The sequence below is a fragment of the Ambystoma mexicanum genome, chromosome 7p, assembly GCF_040938575.1.
Source record: "Ambystoma mexicanum isolate Mex_15411 chromosome 7p, UKY_AmexF1_1, whole genome shotgun sequence".
Classification (NCBI taxonomy): domain Eukaryota; kingdom Metazoa; phylum Chordata; class Amphibia; order Caudata; family Ambystomatidae; genus Ambystoma; species Ambystoma mexicanum.
This window is the reverse complement of record NC_090939.1, coordinates 901,518,534-901,538,929: the sequence shown is the minus strand read 5'-3', so window position 1 is coordinate 901,538,929 and position 20,396 is coordinate 901,518,534. Positions and strand designations below refer to the sequence as shown.

Genomic DNA, 20,396 nt, shown 5'->3' with positions numbered 1-20,396 from the left:
AGGACAATACTGCCCGCACAACGGAAGGTTCAGGAGAACCAATGCAAATCGGGGGGTCAGATACCCCTTGACTAAAGCGGAAAGGGATAAAAGGAGACAGCAGCAGTTATGCATGTACTGTGGAAGGTCAGGTCATTTCCTTAAAGAGTGCCCTGTGAAGCCACCGAGGAGGACGGTAGGGGCCACGGACAAGGAAGATACCATCAAAGAATCGGAAAACTCCCCAGCCCGGCAAGTGTAGGGGTCCACTTGTCGAGCGAAGAAAGTCAACTACAGACTTCCCATTTTGCACTATCTGTGGTCTTGATCAATCACCAATAACCATCTCGGATGCACGCAGTAGGAGCGTACATTGACAGTGGAGCCATTGGGAATTACATCGACCAGGATCTTGCGGCAAAGATGGGGCTTCCGTTACGCCCTAAAGCAACCACCGACGCTGTTACCACTGTCGACGGCACGGAAATAGCTTCTGGTCCACTATCCCAATGCACTGCAGCTTTAACCCTTCTGTGCCAGGATGGACACCAAGAATCTATAGTTTTCGACCACATTAAGGCACCACAGTTCTGGTTGATTTTGGGAATGCCATGGTTGGTAGCTCACAATCCTCGAATCGATTGGCGACAAAAGAATTGGCCTTTCCCGAGACTTGCGCCCACACATGTTATCGCCAAGAGAAACAACCAATAGACGCATGGACTGTGGCAATCGGCACCCTACCATGTGAATACCAGGACTTTCAAGATGTCTTTCAGAAAGAACAGGCTACCCCCTGCCACTGATCCCTGAATTGCTTGATCAAGTCAAAGATGCCCAAATCTACACAAAACTAGGCCTGAGGGGGGCATATCACCTTGTTCGCGTAAAACAGGGGGACGAATGGAAAACCGCTTTTTGCACCAAATACGGCTTGTATGAATATCAAGTAATGCCCTTTGGCCTTTGCAACACGCCTGCAGCATTTCAATACTTCATGAACGATGTCCTACGGGAATGTATTGATGTCTGTGCTCTAGTGTACATCGACGATATTCTAGTATATTCCGCATCAAAGCAAGACCACGTTAAACACGTCTGATCCATATTGGAGAAACTCCGTCAACACCAGCTCTACGCCAAGCTCGAAAAGTGTTCATTCCACGTCTCTCAGGTGGAATTCCTGGGCTTTATTCTTAGCCCGAATGGAATCCGAATGGATGTACACAAGGCAGATGCTATCCTGAACTGGCCATCCCCAAATTCATTCAAAGGGGTTCAAAGTATGCTGGGTTTTGCAAACTTCTACCGCCGGTTCATCCCAGGATTTTCGCAAATCGTGCATCCCATCACGTCATTGGTAAGGAAAAACAACAAAAAGTTCCAGGGGACAACAGAAGCCGAGGAAGCTTTCCAGGAACTCAAAGCAAGATTCACATCTGCCCCAATCTTACGCCACCCTCGCCCTGATCTCCCATACCTGGTGGAAACAGACTCCTCAAGCATGTCTATGGGAGCCGTCCTCTCATAAAAGGACCCCGAAACGGGCCAGTTACACCCAGTTGCCTTCTGGTCGTGTAAATTCACACCCCCTGAACTCAATTACGCTATCACAGACAAAGAACTTCTGGCCATTAAGTCAGCCTTTAAGGCATGGCGGCACTACCTCTTGGGCGCCAGACACACAATCACCGTAATAACTGACCACCGGAACCTCCAGTACCTAAAAACGGCAAAGACCCAATCCTCACGACAACTACGTTGGGCTCTTTTTTTTGCTGAATATAACTACGTGATTACATTTCGACCAGGGGTGAAAAACGGGAAGGCCGATGCCCTTTCCTATATGGGGGTGGAAGAGCAAGGTATCAGACCCCTTACCCAATACCAATCATCCCGAGTGACAAGCTCCTAGGAATCACTGCAACCATAACTCAGAAAGAATTACATGAAGACATCCAAAACCTGATGAGTCCGGAGCAGCTCTCCATCCCTCCAAAGACCCACTTGGAGTCAGACTTGGCGCTTGTGGCACCAGACTCACTCACTCCCATAGGATAACATTGGGGATTGGACTTGTAGTGCATTGATGGGGACAAGATGGATGCCCCCACATATTTCGGTTCCCAGAACTGCATGTGCAGTCTAGTCTTTTGGGTGTGGTTCAGCCCAGAGACACCTGGGATACCTAGAGACTATTTAAGCCACGCCCAGGCTGAGAAACATGCTTTGTGTTTTCTGCACCTGCAGCGTGACGCTCACTGTGTTCGGATCGGCCTCCAGTAGGCATGCATCTTTCTTCTACGCTCAGCTCCTGCAAGAACAAGAACACCGTTAGGAACAGCCTTACCTTTCAGCACTTCTGCCCATCATTCATCACTTCTTCTGTTCTGCGGGCATCTTCAGCAGTGTCATTCCCATCCCAGCACGCCGCTTCCTAAGGAAAAGGGAAAAGAATAGAAAAAAGGCATTAGTAAGCATTCAGCAAATATTCGCTTATTTTTAAAGACTGTACGATCTTCAAACGCTAACCTGAATCCCAGCGGCTCTGGGGGAACTCTGTCTCCGGAACTTCTCATCCATCTGCAAGAGGGAAAAGACACTCAAGGTTAGCGTGGAAACATCTAGAGGCCCCGCATACCCCGCTTACTCACTGCATTTCTTCTTCATAACCGGCATCCACGCTGAAAACGTTGCGGCACCTAAAAGACACAGAAAAAGAACTCAGTTCAATACAAATACGAAAGGGTCGCATCGCGCATCACGGTCTCACTCACCTTCAGCGCTACCCATCTCAGCAGGACGTCGCCATCCTCGGACACCAGCCATCATCTAAGGAAGGAAAGGAACGAAGTTAGAGAACTGTTCAAAAGACTCATTATACTTACCTGTCGGACTCTTGCCAGTGAAGTAACTAGGCAGCAACGAGCCTGCATCAATCAACACGCCCCTGCGCTGAAAGCAGGACGGAGAGCACACTTTCCAAGAATACAAGGTGAGCTGTGGATCAAAGGGAAGGGTTGGACCCCGGGGACGAAGGGGTTCAAACACACAGAGACAATAGGGAGTTAAACTCTACCAATCCTGTGTTTCAGGCCCAGTCTCCAGTCGAGTAGACTCCAGGGACGGGGTTGAGGTCGTAAGAGGTCAGAACAGGCTGAGTGACGTCCCCGTGGATACCAGGTGAGCGTTACATAGTGAGAGATAAGGCGGGATATACATTTTAAAAGAGAAACACAATGAAGGGAAGATGAGATAAAGGAATGAGGAGGTAGAATAAAAAGGAGGCAGATGGCTGAGTTATAGACAGAACAAAGAGGTGAGATGAGAGGAGGAAAGTCTGACAAGGAGAGCTGAACAGTAGTCAAGGCAGGAGACAAAAAGAGGGAAATAAGAAGCTTAGTGGCATGTAATGAAAGAAAAGAGAGAACACTGTGAAGATTATAGAGGTAAGAGCGGCAAGTTCAGGCAGTGTTAGCAATTTGTATTGAAAAGTAAAGGCTAGAGTCAACGATTATGCCAAGATTACCAGACATGAGGGAAAAAGGTAGGAGGGCAGGGGAAAGAGAATACTAGAATGGACAGAGTCTGGAGGGAGAGAGGTGGTGAGAAATAACAGAATTTTAGTTTTAGTGGGGTTGAAGTTAAGGAAATGAGAGGAAACCCAAGATTGGATAGAGAACGAACCGGAGAATACCATGTAATGAAGTCAGTCGGAAAATGAGGAAAAGGAGAAGATCTGTGAATCATTCTCATAGAATGACAGGAAAGGTTGAAAGATTGGATCAAGGATGAGAGGGGCAGTATAGACAGAGCAGGGTAGTGGTCCAAGGGCAGAACCCTGAGGGACAACATACAATAGAGGGTGAAGAGAGGAGAGATTGCGGCCCAGGAGACCAAGTAAGATCTTTCATAGAGATGGTAATTAAACTAAGTGAGGACAGATCCAGAAAAGCCAAGAGAAGGGAGAGAAGTAAGGACAGTGGGGTGATCAACAGTATCTAAAGCCGCAGAGAGGTCAAGGAGAAAGAGTATGGAGGCGAGCTTGTTTTAACATGCAGTACGTAGAGTATTTGAAACATGGAATAGGCCCGCCTAAGTAGAATGTGAGGGATGGAAGGCAAACTTGAGTACAGGAAGAAGAGAGTGGAAGTGCAAAATACCGGAGCGCTCTGAATAGATAATCCTCTGAAGGACTTTAGATAAGAAAGGGCGAATGGAGATGGGACAAAAACTAGAGGGAAGTGAGGCTGTCAAGAGAGGGTTTTTTAAATATGGGAATCTTGATAGCATGTTTGAAGCAGGAGGGGAAAGTAGACAAAGAGAGGAAGAGGTTAAAGAGAGAGGTAAGTCATGGGAGTAAATGAAGGTAGACAATAGGAAGAAGAGAAGAGAAGATAGGATCAAGTGGAGTGTCAATAGGGTGAGTACTATTTGTGCCTACATTGTCACTAAAATGCTCTAATACTCATCTGTGCCCTTTCAATTTGTCAATTTTTAAAGTCCATTCTATGGGGAACTGAGTGTGTTTATGAAGTCTTGTTGACTCTGAAAGGTCACAAGTAGGACGGCTAAAGTTAGTGAACATATAGCGTGCAGGTGAGCCCTTAGGCAGTGCTTCAGTCTGTATCGATTGCCCTTTGCACATTTTCTGTCCCAAATTTTATGGTCAAGTGCACCAAGCTCAATTGCCCTGTACCATTCACTCTTTGACTCCACTCCTTCGCCGCCCTGACAGGGGGAAAGCGGATTTACCAGAGACTCCGCGGAGTGGTCCTGAAAGGGCTAAGGGACACCCAATCTATAAGCATCCGACTTTCCCTATTTATGTGCTTGGCGTTACTATCCCACCAGATCCTGTTATTTTCCTATCTAAACCAGAAACACAGACAAAAAAGGCCTCTTTCAAGTGCCGTCTCCTACATGGTTCCGAGCAGAGTCAAACCATGAATACACCTGAGATCTCCAGGATTTATTTTCAGGAGCATCCTACATAAAATTGCCACTCCCAGTATTTTGGCAGATCTATTTCAGGGTAGCATAAATAGACAATTGCCAAATAAAGAGCAATTTAACAGGCAAAAGTGATAATTAAAACAGCCTTTTCACAACCAGAATTTCCAACCCAAACTAGGATAACTCCCTGAGCAAGTGCTGCTTTGCCTGTCCATTGCGATTGAAAAAACCCTCAGCTCCCCTAAGCAGCTGCGCATACACGGCACTGACAAATCGACTTTACCTCCTCCCAGTAAAACCCATGGAGTTTAAGAAGGAATTTTACCTTTTGTTTTGTAACGTCCAACCTGGTTCCTGACTTCTGGGAGAACAGGGGGCCTCGGTTCTGAGACCGGGATAGATCACTATGCCCCGGCCACCCTTGTCAAACTACCATCCATCTGTTATAGAGACAGATATGGTATATATGGTGAGTGTTAGACAAATGTTGTGGGTTTGTGTTGGCTGTTTTAGGACGATAGTGTGTGGGGTAGCGACACTCTCTGTAGTATGGTCTAAATCTCTATCATGCACCTCAGAGACAAAGAGGAGAATTTAGCATCCTTCCTGAGACTGAGTTCCCCCCACTCTGATCTGTACCTGCTGTATGAACAGGAGAAGCAGGAGGGAATCCACACTAAGCCTTGACCAGCAATGGGTGAGTTAGTCCCTTCCAATCAGAAAGTTATTATCATTCCCTGTCGGGTTTTCGTGTGGCACCACATACTCTTTCTCTTGCGGCAAATGTCTCTTAATGTCACTCCAAACTAAAATGGCTTAGTGACCAATGTGTCTCCAATCTTTACAATGGTCATGTCTCTTAACGTGTTTGCAATCTCCTTACCCTAAACAATGCTTGTATCTTCTCCTTCCTCCCTTTTAGGAGCCTGAGCCAACATGTAGTACCCTAATACAGGTGAGTGCAGTTTTTAATTAGTTTACAGTCTTAAATCACTACTGGCCTTCAGGCGTGCACTAACATGGCCATCTTCTTTTCCTTTCCTTTCCTAGGCAAGTGGGAGGCCAGAAGATGCAAAGGTGAGTGTCCGGGAATCCGTTCCGGGAAGTCTACTCCTCTCTCTCTTGTTTTCTCTCTCCCTGGCCACTGTTGTCCTTTCTTTTTTTGGTTTTCTCCCTATTCCTCTCTTCTACTTCAAATGGGATCTCCTTTCTTCTTGGTTCCTCAGTGCGGGTCCCAAGTGCTACCATGAAAGCTTCCTGGAAAGTCTGGCAATCCATGCCAGAGAGCATGGCCTTAAACATGCTCCCATTCCGATTCTCATTGGATCCCAAAGTCTCTCAAGAGTTTGTCAATTTTCACAGAATTTCATCCCACAATCCTGTAGATGCCGAGACGATACTGCCTGGGTCCTCCAAACACTGCTGATGTATGTTGGTGGGTTGTACGTGGTTTCTGCTTCCCCTCCTGAACCCTTGGCACACTCTGAGCGTGCAGTTGCCCTTTCCTGGCACAAGCCCAGAGATGGTCGGACAGAACCAGCCAGGGCTCCCACGTCATTACTCCCCCATAAGAATTATCGCCCGTGACAGGGTTTTCTCAGGATGTTGGGCATGGAAGGGGCCGACTAACCTTGGATCTCCGATTTTACCGGCAGGTTACCAGGATCGACATGAATGAATGTGTGCAGTCTCAAAGATAATAATCCTTACCCCTTACTCTCTTAGAATCTATGTTTTTCTTTACTTCAAATTCAGGTTCCCGGTGAGTTGGGTCCGATGCATGCTTAGGTGAGGGGCGCAAATCTGCATGTACCTTCTTGGTGAGTGATACATGAAAAACTGGGTGCATCGGAAGTATTGATGGCAGGGTTAACTTCAAGGAAACAGGTCCAACAATGTTTTCTACTGGAAAAGGGCTGATGTATTTGGGTTGGAATTTGTGTGGCCCCTTTAGATGTAGATGAAAAGTGATGCGACATACTTTGTCCCCTGTTTAATATCTTCAGGGTGTCTATGATGCTTATAGGCATGTCTTTTATGGGTGCCTTTGGCCTTCCTCAACTTTATTTTCAATTTCAATTGTTTCATGGTGGCCTGCAACTCGGCATGGAGATCAGTGACTGAAGAAACACTGGCGTATTTTGTGCAATTGAATTCAGTGCTTCTTGGGTGGTATCCCTATAGCACATAGAACAGAGAATAGCCAGTTGATTCATGAACATCGTCATTAAACCAAAACTCAGCTGCCCACAATGTTTCTTCCCACTTCTGGTCTTCTCTTGTTTGTGGTATTTTTCTAATGCTTGGTTTGTCCTTTCTGTTTGGCCATCAGTTTACATGTGGTATGCAGTGGAGAGCCGAACGTCCACACCCGAGGCACTACAAAATGCTGTCCAAAAACGCAATATGAATTGGCTTCCCCAATCAGATACAATGATTGATGGTACTCCATGAAGTCGGACTATTCTGCTTACAATAATTGTAGCTTAATCTGAGGCTTTGGGAGGCTTGGTCAAGGGTATTTTAATGAGCAGATCCAACACAACCAGGATTACTGTCTTCCCTTGACTTCTGGGTACATCTGCGATGAAGTCCATTTAAATGGTATGGCATGGTGTTGTACGTTTTGCCTAAGGATGCAGAAGTACTTCCATGGTTGCTTTTGTAGCAAGCCCAAGTTGTACACATCTAGACATATGCCTGAACATCTTGTTGTAGGGTGTGTCACCAACAATGGCGTTGTAGTATGTGCGTTGTGTTTTTCTTCCCTGGATGCCCAGCCAGTGGCTTATCATGTACTTGCTGGAGGGGCTATAATCTGCATTTTATCGTTGGTAATAGAACAATCGTCCCTGGTACAACATCTTCGTGAGAGTGGTTTGGATCTTGAGTGACCCATTCCTCCAGAGTTTGTGGGGTGAAAAGTTCTTGGATATCCTCTAGAAGATTTACCTTGCCTAATAGTGCCTGACAAAGCAGGTAGGCATTAGAATTGATGGAGGTTCCTCCTCTATTGTGATGTCGTAATTCACTGTTCCCAAGCATGACAGTACATCAGGCTTCCCATTTTTAACCCCTGTACGGTTGGTGATACACTCATATTTTAAAGAGAAATGTGTCCAACGTAACTGGCGAGCAGTGAATGCATTGGCACATCATAAAAATTGAAGGTTGCAGTGGTCGGTAAGGATGGTCACAGTGTGGGTGGCTTCTAGAAGGTAGTGTCACCAATCCTTGAATGCAGAGTCATTGGCTACCATCTCCTTCATTGTAATTGTATAGTGGTACTCTGCTGGTATAAACATTTTTGACCCAAACACTACAGTGTGCAGCTGCTGGGTCTGTGCATCTCACTGCTACACCACCACATCCATAGCATGGCTGGAAGCATCTGCCTCTACAACATAAGGTTGCGATGGATTGGTGTGCCGCAGGATTGCTCAGAGGAAAAGCAACCTTTCGGTGCCTGAGAAGCTTGTTCTGCCACTAGTCCAAATGAATGTCCACTCCTTCTTTAAAAAGTCTGTAATTGATCACACTATTGAGGGAGAAGTCAGGGATGAAGTAGCTGTAAAAGTTGGCAAATGCTAAAAACGTTGGATTCCCTTGACCGACGTGGGAGAAGGTCACTGTGTCACTGCTTTTACCTTTCTTTAGATCCATACGTATGCCTTCTGGTGCAGGAATGTAACCCAAGAATTCTCGATGTTGTATATGGAACATCAATTTCTGTAGTTTTGCAAAAAGACAGTATTTCCTCAGCTGCATAAGGGCCGCCTTCACATTTTGTATGTGTTCTTCCTTGGTTCTTGAAAACACCAAAATATTGTCTATGTACACAGTGTCACAGATGTCAATTAATTCCCTTAGTACCTCATTGATGAAATATTTAAGTGCAGCAAGGGCATTACAGCATTACAAAGCCCGAAGGCCATTATGCAATGCTCCAACAGACCGTATTTTGTGGAAAGGATATCGTCAACTCATCACTGTCCTTGACTCTGACAAGGTGATATGTTCCTAGCAACTCGAGCTTGGTGTAGATGACTGCATCCCTAACTTGGTGCAGTAGAACCGGGTTGAGAGGAATGCAGTATTTATTCTTTATAGTGATTTTATTCAATCTGCGATAGCCAATGCATGTGTAAGTGTCCCTCCTTTTTGGACACAAAAAATAGGGGAAAGGCTTCCGGCAACTTGGACGGTTGGTGAACCCATTGGCCAGGTACTCATCCAGATATTCACCTAGATTCTTTTGCTCTGTTTCACTTAGAGCATACACTCAGCTACTTGACAATTGAAGTACATATGGACGATGCAGGGATAGAGTGTTGGCCATCCCCTCGCTAAATAGGTCTTCAAACTCCCGGTACTCACTTGGAAGGTGATCCACAGCACCCAAGCTCGGTTCTACCGGGACTATTTGGGTTTATAAACAGTGTCTTCATGGTCTTCCACTCTTGAAACATTCCTGGAGGCATGCTGGTGACGACATTTGTAGCGTCTTTTCTTTCCAAGAGATCTGTAGGTCATGCTCCAAAAGGCTTCGTATGCCCAGGATTAGTCTGAACTTTGGAGCATCTATGAGGTCGAATGATAACCATTCAGTGTGGCTATCCATGCACTGCACATAGATCTGCTTGATCTGATACTTAACTGGACACGAGGTCAAGCTAGTCCCATCCACTGCACAGAGGTCAGCTGGTCTTTCCTTGGAAACTACATTAATTCCTATATTGCTGGCATTATATCTATCAATATAATTGCCAATTGATCCGCAGTCAATGTAGGCTGCATCCATAAGTGATTTTCATTTCTGTGGCTAGGAAAGGCACAGAAATTACCTGTGTTTTAATTTTGGATTTCTCAACCATCAGACTGTCTAGTTCTCTGCCTGATCAGTTGTGTGAGCAGTACTGGTTGCACCCACAATCTTCCTAGGCCCTTTGAGCCGCGATGGGCCCTCCCGTAGGAAATGGCTGTATCAAATACAGTAAAGACACAGCTACTGCAGTCATCTCTTCTCATTTTCCTACCAGTTCAATGGCCCTTTTGCTTCTCAGATCTGCATGGGGTCGGACTTCCTTATGGGGAACATGCATTTACTACTGTTGGAATGCATGCTCTGATCACGAGAGGTTTCTTGTCGCCTCGATAGTGTCATGCTGAGAACCTGGTGTCTGCAGAAGCTGCTGAACCCCCGACAATCCACCCAAAATGTGGCACTCTGAGCTGACATATATATAACTGCTCAGTTTACCTCACTTTCAGGGGAAAGGGGGAAGGGACAAAGAAACAAACACCAGGCTGGAAGCTATCAACTCGCTGGTTCTTCACCTGTAGTTAAAACATAAACATGCAATATACCTCATTATTCATGGGTTACCATACTAACCTTCAACTCTAAATCCTTTACCAAAATAGTTTAAAAACCATACCTGGTACTTCTCTTCAGAATGCCCAGAGAAGTGATAAGCAGACAAGACTTCCTTACTTGTGGACCAGAATCTTATAGATCATTCAGCCTTCTCAGTAGGTCCAAGAATGTAATTTAACTTTGTAGTTAGTCTGCTCAACCCTAAGATTCTTGAACAAGGTCTTCAAATAAGTTTAAAGAAGTTCTTTTAAGTTCTTGTATTTGTTTTTAATATTTTCTTTGTAGAGTGTCTTTTTCTCAGGAACGAATTTAACTTGCAATGGAATCTTCACGTGGAAAGCCAGCACACGCGCTAAAATCCAAAACCGCGGGAAAAAATCACACGTGCTTTTCTCCAAGTCGCAGGAAATTCGCACACGCGCTGACAATCCAAATTGCGGGAAAAAACACACACGCTTTTCTCCAAGTCGCGGGAAAAACGCACACGCGCTGACAATCCAATTTGCGGGTAAAAAGCACTCGCGCTAAGGTCCAAGACGCGATAAAAAATTACACGCGCTTTTCTCCAAGTCGCGGGAAATACGCACACGTGCTGACAATCCAATTCGCGGGTAAAACGCACTCGCGCTAAAGTCCAAGACGCGATAAAAATTACATGCGCTAAAGTCCAACTCACGAATAAATACGCACACGCGCAAAAAACCAAATCGCGGGAAAAAACACACACGCTTATTTTATCATGCAGAAAAAACCCTCGCGTAAACGAACAGTAAACGCGAGTCCAAAGTTCACGCTCGCGCTTCACTCTCACGCGCAAAGACACACGCGCGGGCTCAAAGTAACGGGAAAAAACTCACGCGCTAGTTTGAATTGACACATAGCGATAAAAACAAACGTACGCGCTTCAAACTTTTTAGTTACAGATTTGCGATTTCAATCCCTTAGATAAATATAACCTTTTAACAAAGTTCAACAAAACTGGAAAGTCACTTATCTTGTGAATGAGACTTGAAAACTTCTTTTCTCAGAAAATTGGAAGTTTTCTGACTCCTGTCCTGTGTCTCCACCAAAATCCAAACACGACTCCTGTTGTACTTTCAGATCTTCCGCTCAACTGCTAGAAACTTGTCACCCTTGACAAAGTAAGCAGGAGCTACAAGGCACACAACCTCTCAGCTGGGCAAGGATGATGAAAGGCAGTTTAGAATGTTCATTGTCCTCCCTATAAACAATCTCCAGCCAATCAGAATTTAGACTGAGAACCTCCATCTTGGCTTGGGGCAATCTCCATAGACTGCAATGAAGGTTAAGGGCAAAATTGTCTGTTTAAAAATATAACCCATAATAACTTCCTAAAACCTTTCTATACTAAATATGTGTCTCCCCTGACCCAATGTAAATGAGTATATGATACTGTATGTAAAGAATATGTCACTCCAACCTGACAGTACCTGACAGTACCCCCCCTCCTAACGCCCAGTCCCTGGGCCACTCTTCAATGGAAATTTTTTATGGAATCTTTCTACCAAACGAGGAGCATGCACATCACTTGCTTTCTCCCAAGTGCGCTCTTCAGGACCAAAGCCCTCCCAATCAATGAGATACTGTAGCTTTCCTCTTACTCTTCTAGAGTCCAGAATTCTCTTAACCAGAAATTCTTCGGAAGCATCTTCCTCAATCACAACTGCCGAAGGAGTAGGTGTTAATCTAGTTCCTTTAACCACAGGTTTTAATAAACTAACATGGAAAGTTGGATGAGTTTTCATATGACTGGGTAATTTAAGACGAACAGCCACTGGATTAATCACCTTTTCAACAACAAACGGTCCTACGAAATGAGGACAAAACTTATTTCTTCCTTTAATTCTCAAAAACTTGGTTGATAACCGCACCAAATCTCCCTCACTATATTGAGGACTAATCTTTCTTTTACGGTCAGCAAACCCTTTGTATTTTTGTTTACTCTCCACCAACACCCCTTTTGCCTTTTCCAAATTTCTTTTCATAACTTCTAGTCTCCTTTCGACTTCTGGGTTTCCTGAATCATTATTAATCTCAATACTAAGAAAACGAGGATGAAAACCTCGTCCCAAATAAAACGGAGACATAGAGGTGGCATCCTTACTACAGTTGTTATATGCGAATTCTACAACCCACAACAAATCTACCCACTCTTCACCTGTCTGCAGATAACACCTCAAATATTTTTCCAACTCCTGATTTATCCTTTCTACCTGCCCATTGGTTTCTAGATGGTAACCTGATGATAAACATACCTCCACTCCCAATCTCTTACAAAAAGCTCTCCAAAACTTAGAAATAAATTGAGAACCTCTATCTGAGATGACCTGACTGGGAATTCCATGTAATCTTACCACTTCTTGCAAGAAACTGTGAGCTAAACTATCAGCAGTAACCTCTCCCTTCATTGGAATGAAATGTGCTTCTTTAGTGAGTAAATCAACTACAACCAATACCGAAGTACACCCTTTATCTTGTGGAAGATCCGTGATGAAATCTAAAGACACTGAGTACCAAGGCCGCGGTGGAACTGGCAACCGCTCCAATAACCCAGAAGGCTTTCCGATGAGATTCTTAGATCTAGCACAAATTTCACAGGTCTTAACAAAATTAAGGGTATCTTGTCGAATTTGTTCCCACCAAAAATTTCTTCTGATCAACTCAAGAGTCTTCCGATACCCTGGATGTCCTGCCAAGACTGATTTGTGACACTCCTTCAACATTTTTTCTCTAAGTTCAATTGATGGTAAATAGAGTCTGTCATCTAAATAAGGTAAACCATCTTTAATTTTGCGAGCTGGATCCACACAAACCCAATCTTCAAGTTGTGTCTCAGAAATGGATTCCCGTACTTTCTTGAAGATTTCGTTCTCCTTTTCAACCCCAGCAAGAACAAAACGTTCTGGAGTGATCAATGGAAGAGGCTCACAGACCGACTTAACCTCACTTTCTGGAAACTGCCGTGACAGAGCATCTGCCTTTTTATTTTGATTACCTGGCTTAAAAGTAATTATAAAGTCATAATCCGCAAAAAATAATGACCACCTAAGTTGTCGAGGTGTCAGAGTTTTTGCTGTCTTCAAAAAGAGTAAATTTCGGTGGTCAGTTAATACAGTCACAGTGTGACGTGCTCCTTTTAAAAAATGTCGCCATTCTTCAAATGCTGCTTTGATAGCAAGAAGCCCTCGGTCTGAAATGGTGAAATTTTCCTCCGCAGGTGAAAATCTCTTAGAAAAGTAGGCCACTGGATGCAATTGTCCTGTAACATTATGCCTCTGAGACAACACTGCTCCCATTGCCACATTGGAAGCATCAGCCTCTACAAAAAATGGTTTGGAAGTATCAGGGTGAATCAAAATAGGAGAGGTAATGAATTTCTCCTTCAAAATTTGAAAAGCCTCATCAGCCTTAGCTTCCTAAACAAATGGAACTCCTTTTCTTAAAAGTCGAGTAATTGGAGCTACTAAACTGGAAAAGCCTTCAATGAATCTTGGGTAAAAATTGGCAAATACCAAAAAGCTCTGGATCTCCTTCACCTTAGTTGGAGTAGGCCAATCACGAACGGCTTCCACCTTTTTTTGATTCATTTCCAGGCCACAAGGAGTGATCACAAATCCTAAAAATTCTACCGAATCCGTATGGAACTGACTCTGCTCCAATTTAGCGAAAAGATTATTCTCTCTCAATTTCCTCAAGACCTGTCGAATGTGAATTTTGTGTTTCTCCAAATTCTGGGAAAAAATCAAAATGTAGTCAATATAGACAATAACAAAAACATCAAGAAATTCCCGAAGAACCTCATCGATAAAAAATTGAAAAGCCGCTGGGACATTGCAAAGACCGAAAGGCATCACTTGGTACTCGTACAGGCCAAATCTGGTTTTAAATGCCGTCTTCCACTCATCCCCCTCTTGGACCCTTACAAGATGATAAGCTCCACGTAAAACCAACTTAGAAAATATGGTTGCACCTTGGATTTGATTTAACATTTCTGAAATGGGAGGGAGAGGATACCGATTTTTCACAGTCATTCTATTTACTGCCCTGTAATCTATACAAGTTCTGAGAGAACCATCAGCTTTAGGCACAAAGAACAATGGTGAGACTGCCAGCGATTGAGAGTGCCGAATAAATCCCATAGCCAAATTTTCCTTTAATATTCTTTCAAATAATCATTCTCTTTTTCAGTCAAGGCATAAACCCTACTGCTTGGTAAAATAGCTCCAGGCTCCAACTCTATCTTGCAGTCAAAAGGCCTATGAGGAGGCAACTCTCCAGCTTCCTTTTCATCAAAAACATCCCAAAAATCCTGATAACAAGTTGGAAGTTCACCCACAACTGCTCCAATGTTAAAACCTATTGCCCCTCTTTCTGCAAGCGAGAATGAAATGGAATTCACAACTTTTTCTTTCTCTTCAAAAGATTTTCCTGAAAGACAATGTTCCTGACAAAAGGTTGATTCTAAGGATACAATTCTTGCACTCCAATCAATTCTGGGATTATGAAGTGTAAGCCAGGGCATACCCAAAATAATTTCCAAGATTGGAGCGTCAATTAACTCAAAAGAGATATTTTCTTTATGACCTCCAGTCATCTCCATCTCAAGTAACTCTGTATTATGAGTGATTGGACCTGAAGAAAGAGATGTCCCATCAACTGCTCTGACCTGCTCCATTTCTTTCTTAGCAACTATAGGAACACCTAGAGTTTTAGCCAATCCTCTATCCATAAAATTACCCGTAGCTCCTGAATCAATAATAATTGGCCCAGAACCTAAAAATACCTTTTCAAACATCAAGGATACATTCACAGTTATGTGAGGAACCACTGTCTGTATTGTGTTTGCCACTTGTTTTACTCTGCCTGAAGATTTGGAGATCTTCTTGGGGGTAAAAGGACAGGTTTCAAGAAAATGACCACTCCTACCACAGTATAAGCACACATTATTCTCCCTTCTTCTTGCCTTCTCTTCCTTGGACAACGGACCTCTCACCCGGCTCTGCTGGTCAATTATCTTTGACTTCACTTCTCTGTTCACCACCTCAACTTTAGGCCTCTCCATTCTTCCCGGAAACCTAACTTCTCCCTGAGTACGTCTATTCTCTAAATGTCTTTCAGTTAAACGAAAATCCAACTGAACCACCAAATCAATTAAGGCATCTAACGTATTTGGTCGCTCCAAAACTCCAGCCAGAGCATCTTTTAACTCATCTTTTAAGCCCCTATAAAATAAGGAAGCCCTCTTCTCCTCTGGCCATTTACTTTCTAAAATTAAAGTTCTAAATTGAGTGATATAAGAAATCAACTCCTTTCCTCCCTGGCGCAGTTCCAGTAATTCTCCATCAACCTCTAAAGATAACTGTCTCTTATCAAACATTTTCTTAAATTCGGTCTGGAAAAGGGAATAATTATTCAAAGCCAAATTCTTTTGACTCACCAAAAGACTTCCCCACGCAGAAGCTTCTCCAGATAAATATGATAAGATGAATGTTACCTTTGAAGCATCTGTGGAAAACAAAGGAACAGGCATAACTAAAGTGCCTAAACTTCCCTCTGCCCCTCTGGGAAGCCTAGGTTCTTGTTCTTCTCCTACTCTCACCAACTCAGGTGGGTTTCCTGCATCTTCCGAAACTTCAACTTCTCTTTCTTGTATTTGGGTTACCTTTAAATTTAACTCATCCATTCTTTGACAAAGACTTGAATACTCCTGATGAGCCACCCGTAACTCTTCTCTCATTTCCCTAACCATTACTCCCAATGCCTCCATGGTTGTCTCGTCGGGGTTCATAACAGCTTGGGCAGACACTTTTTTTTATTGACCTTTCATACTGTCATGCTGAGAACCTTGTGTCTGCAGAAGCTGCTGAACCCCCGACAATCCACCCAAAATGTGGCACTCTGAGCTGACATATATATAACTGCTCAGTTTACCTCACTTTCAGGGGAAAGGGGGAAGGGACAAAGAAACAAACACCAGGCTGGAAGCTATCAACTCGCTGGTTCTTCACCTGTAGTTAAAACATAAACATGCAATATACCCCATTATTCATGGGTTACTATACTGACCTTAAACTCTAAATCCTTTACCAAAATAGTTTAAAAACCATACCTGGTACTTCTCTTCAGAATGCCCAGAGAAGTGATAAGCAGACAAGACTTCTTTACTTGTGGACCAGAATCTTATAGATCATTCAGCCTTCTCAGTAGGTCCAAGAATGTAATTTAACTTTGTAGTTAGTCTGCTCAACCCTAAGATTCTTGAACAAGGTCTTCAAGTAAGTTTAAAGAAGTTCTTTTAAGTTCTTGTATTTGTTTTTAATATTTTCTTTGTAGAGTGTCTTTTTCTCAGGAACAAATTTAACTTGCGATGGAATCTTCACGTGGAAAGCCAGCACACGTGCTAAAATCCAAAACCGTGGGAAAAAATCACACGCGCTTTTCTCCAAGTCGCGGGAAATTCGCACACGCGCTGACAATCTAAATCGCGTGAAAAAACACACGTGCTTTTCTCCAAGTCACGGGAAAAACGCACACGCGCTGACAATCCAATTCGCGGGTAAAAAGCACTCGCGCTAAGGTCCAAAACGCGATAAAAAATTACACGCGCTGAAGTCCAACTCACGAATAAATACGCACACGCGCAAAAAACCAAATCGCGGGAAAAAACACACGCGCTTATTTTATCACGCAGAAAAAACCCTCGCGTAAACGAACAGTAAACGCGAGTCCAAAGTTCACGCTCGCGCTTCATTCTCACACGCAGAGACACACGCGCGGGCTCAAAGTAACGGGAAAAAACTCACGCGCTAGTTTGAATTGACACGTAGCGATAAAAACAAACGTACGCGCTTCAATCTTTTTAGTTACAGATTTGCGATTTCAATCCCTTAGATAAATATAACCTTTTAACAAAGTTCAACAAAACTGGAAAGTCACTTATCTTGTGAATGAGACTTGAAAACTTCTTTTCTCAGAAAATTGGAAGTTTTCTGACTCCTGTCCTGTGTCTCCACCAAAATCCAAACCCGACTCCTGTTGTACTTTCAGATCTTCCGCTCAACTGCTAGAAACGTGTCACCCTTGACAAAGTAAGCAGGAGCTACAAGGCACACAACCTCTCAGCTGGGCAAGGACGATGAAAGGCAGTTTAGAATGTTCATTGTCCTCCCTATAAACAATCTCCAGCCAATCAGAATTTAGACTGAGAACCTCCATCTTGGCTTGGGGCAATCTCCATAGACTGCAATGAAGGTTAAGGGCAAAATTGTCTGTTTAAAAATATAACCCATAGTAACTTCCTAAAACCTTTCTATACTAAATATGTGTCTCCCCTGACCCAATGTAAATGAGTATATGATACTGTATGTAAAGAATGGTTACCAGACATTTGGTCGAAAAAAATTGGTCGACCAGACAAATGGTCGAACCAATTTGGTCGAAAACCAAATGGTCGAATTTTTTATTTTTTTTATTTTAACCCTTTTTTTAATTTTTTTGGGGGGGTTCCCCTCCCCAACCCCCTTTTTTTCTCTAAAAACCCCTTTTTTTACAAAACGAAAACCCGAAAAAAAAATATATAAATAAAAAAAAAAATTTGACCATTTGGTTTTCGACCAAATTGCGTCGACCAAATTGCAGTCGACCAGTTTGTAGTCGACCAAATGACTGGACACTGTAAAGAATATGTCACTCCAACCTGACAGTACCTGACAGATAGTCCCCTTTCCTCTCATTCAGTTGATGATCCAACTACACCATCAAATCTATATATTCTAAGCACTCACAGGAAGGGTTGGATGTGTGGGCAAGGACATCTTTTAGCTTGGTACTCGGGCCCCTGTTGAACATGATGTTCTCTTCTTCCCTGGCCAATCAGTCTCCAGGAGTTACGTAGGTTAACAATTCTTGATTACCTTGTTTCTACCCCAGAAGCTCATTCTCTAAGTCTTGAGCGTGGGCCTTGCAGGCAAAGAGCTTTCCCATTTCTTCTTTGAATCCATGATAATATTGTAATATCAGATCTTGTCTCTTAACCAGGGGAATAGACAGGTTTGCAGAACTTACCCCCTACATTAAACAGCATAAATTCCACCTTGGTTGAGTAATTTGGAAAAGCGTGATGAGGCAGAAGTGCAACTCGCACCGATTTTGGAACTTGGCATACTTCAGTGGATCTTCATGGAATTTTTCCTAGAGGGGGTAGTCTCAATGGAACTGGGGTTATGATCTGGATGGGTACAGATTTATGCGTGGCAGGAGCCCCCACCCCGAAGCAATTTTGGGGTAGCTTCAAGCTGGAGCACATGTAAGGGTGACATTCTAGCTGACATTGCAGTGACGCTTGCCACCACTGCATCAGTCGCACCTCTGTCAGTGGCTATGTCCTGACGCAGCACATTGGTTCTGGCTCTACTTGCCCTGAACTCAGTGCGCAATTCCTGTAGCAATGATGATATGTCTTCCCCCATTTCTAAGTCCATGATGTCTGGGGAAACCCCACTTCATGGGCCTGATGTTCTGTAATGTCCTGCCCAGTTCCTGGCTTCAAGGAGTGCCGCAAACTTTCGATTATGAATTTGGCATATATGACTACGCCCTGCCCACTGTTGTCTAACTCCCAAACTCCTGGTATCGAGACATGTATGGTGAGTGTTCAACAAGGATTTTGGGTTTGTCTTGGTTGTTGTGGGATGATTATGTGTGGACTAGTGACTTCCTTTGCACCCTGATATGAATCTGTAGGATGTGCTGTAGGAAAAAGGGGATAATTTAGTGTCCTTCCTGAGTCTGAGTTTCCCCACTCTTAAGCACCCACCGACCCCAGCCATGTACCTGCTTCTAGGAACAGGAGAACCACGAGGGTATCTACACCAGGTCCTGACCAGAAATGGCTGAGTTTGTCCGTTCCATTCAGAGAGTTATTATCACTCTCTGTCAGGTCTTCGTGTTATGGTTAACAGCACCCCACACTCTTTCTCTTAGAGAAAATGTCTCTTAATGTCACTCCAAGCTTAAATGGCTTAGTGACCAATGTGTCTCCAATCTTTACAGTTGTCAATTTCTCTTAACGTGTTTGCAATCCCCTTAGTCTAAATAGCTAACTGTTTGTTTCTTCTCCTTCCTCGCTTTTAGAAGCAGGAACCAACACATGGTACACTGACACAGGTAAGTGCAGTTTTAAGATGGTTTACAGTCTTAAATTGCTATTGGCCTTCGGGTGTACACTAACCTGAGCGTCTTACTTTCCTTTCCTAGGCTACCAGGAGGCGAGAAGGCGTGGGGTCTGGTGTCCGGGGATCTGTTCCGGTAAGTCTCCTGTCTCTCTGGTTTTCTATCTCCCTGGCCGCTGATGTTCTTTTTCTTTTCTTTCGTTTTCTCTCTTTTCTTTCCTGTGTTCTTCGCCACTTCTTCAAATGAGATCTACTTTCTTCTTGGTTTCGTCCGCGTTCGTGGTGTTACCAGACAGGCTTCCTAGAACATCTTGCACCCGGTGCTAGAGTGCATGACCTTAAATAGGCACTCGGTTTACTCACATGACTCTGAATTCTCACGAGTGGTCAGCAATTTGCACCGTATTTCATCCCACGATCTTGCAGATGCAGGTATGACCTCTCCTGTCTTTTCCAACCTCCTGTGATGTATGTGAGTGGGTTATGCATGGTTCCTTCCTACCCTCTTGGACCCTTTGTGCACTCTGGCTGCCCCAGTGTCCTTTTCTGGCACAAGCCTAGAGATGGTTAGGGCAGACCCAGCCAGGGACCCCATGACATGTTGCTTACCCATGGGTGGTGTTTGAGAGGATGCAGCCCACTAGTCCAATGGCGTACCATGTTGCACAACAGGTCCAAGACACAGCACCAATCTGTGAACATCAAAAAAGTACTCTCTTAATTTCGAGCAATGGATTGAGCAAAAGAGTTTATTATAGTTAGTCTTGCAAACAGACAGCCTAGTGTTAACCAGCTCCGAACCCACTTAACGACTCCACGCTCCATGTCTGCTCTTAAATTCACTACAGATGCTCGATCCCACAATGACGAAAGGTGCTTACTGGGCCTTCCTG

General features: G+C 43.9%; 1 protein-coding gene across 1 annotated transcript in view; it reads left to right on the top strand.

The window, feature by feature from the left end:
• Positions 1 to 20,396, top strand: part of LOC138526013 (uncharacterized) — an 805,753-nt gene that overhangs the window by 584,342 nt on the left and 201,015 nt on the right. The window contains exons 23-26 of the mRNA XM_069636306.1: positions 5,858 to 5,890; positions 5,986 to 6,012; positions 19,466 to 19,498; positions 19,589 to 19,639. Of these exons, the coding sequence (XP_069492407.1) occupies positions 5,858 to 5,890; positions 5,986 to 6,012; positions 19,466 to 19,498; positions 19,589 to 19,639 (144 nt within the window). The remainder of the gene's footprint in view (positions 1 to 5,857; positions 5,891 to 5,985; positions 6,013 to 19,465; positions 19,499 to 19,588; positions 19,640 to 20,396) is intronic.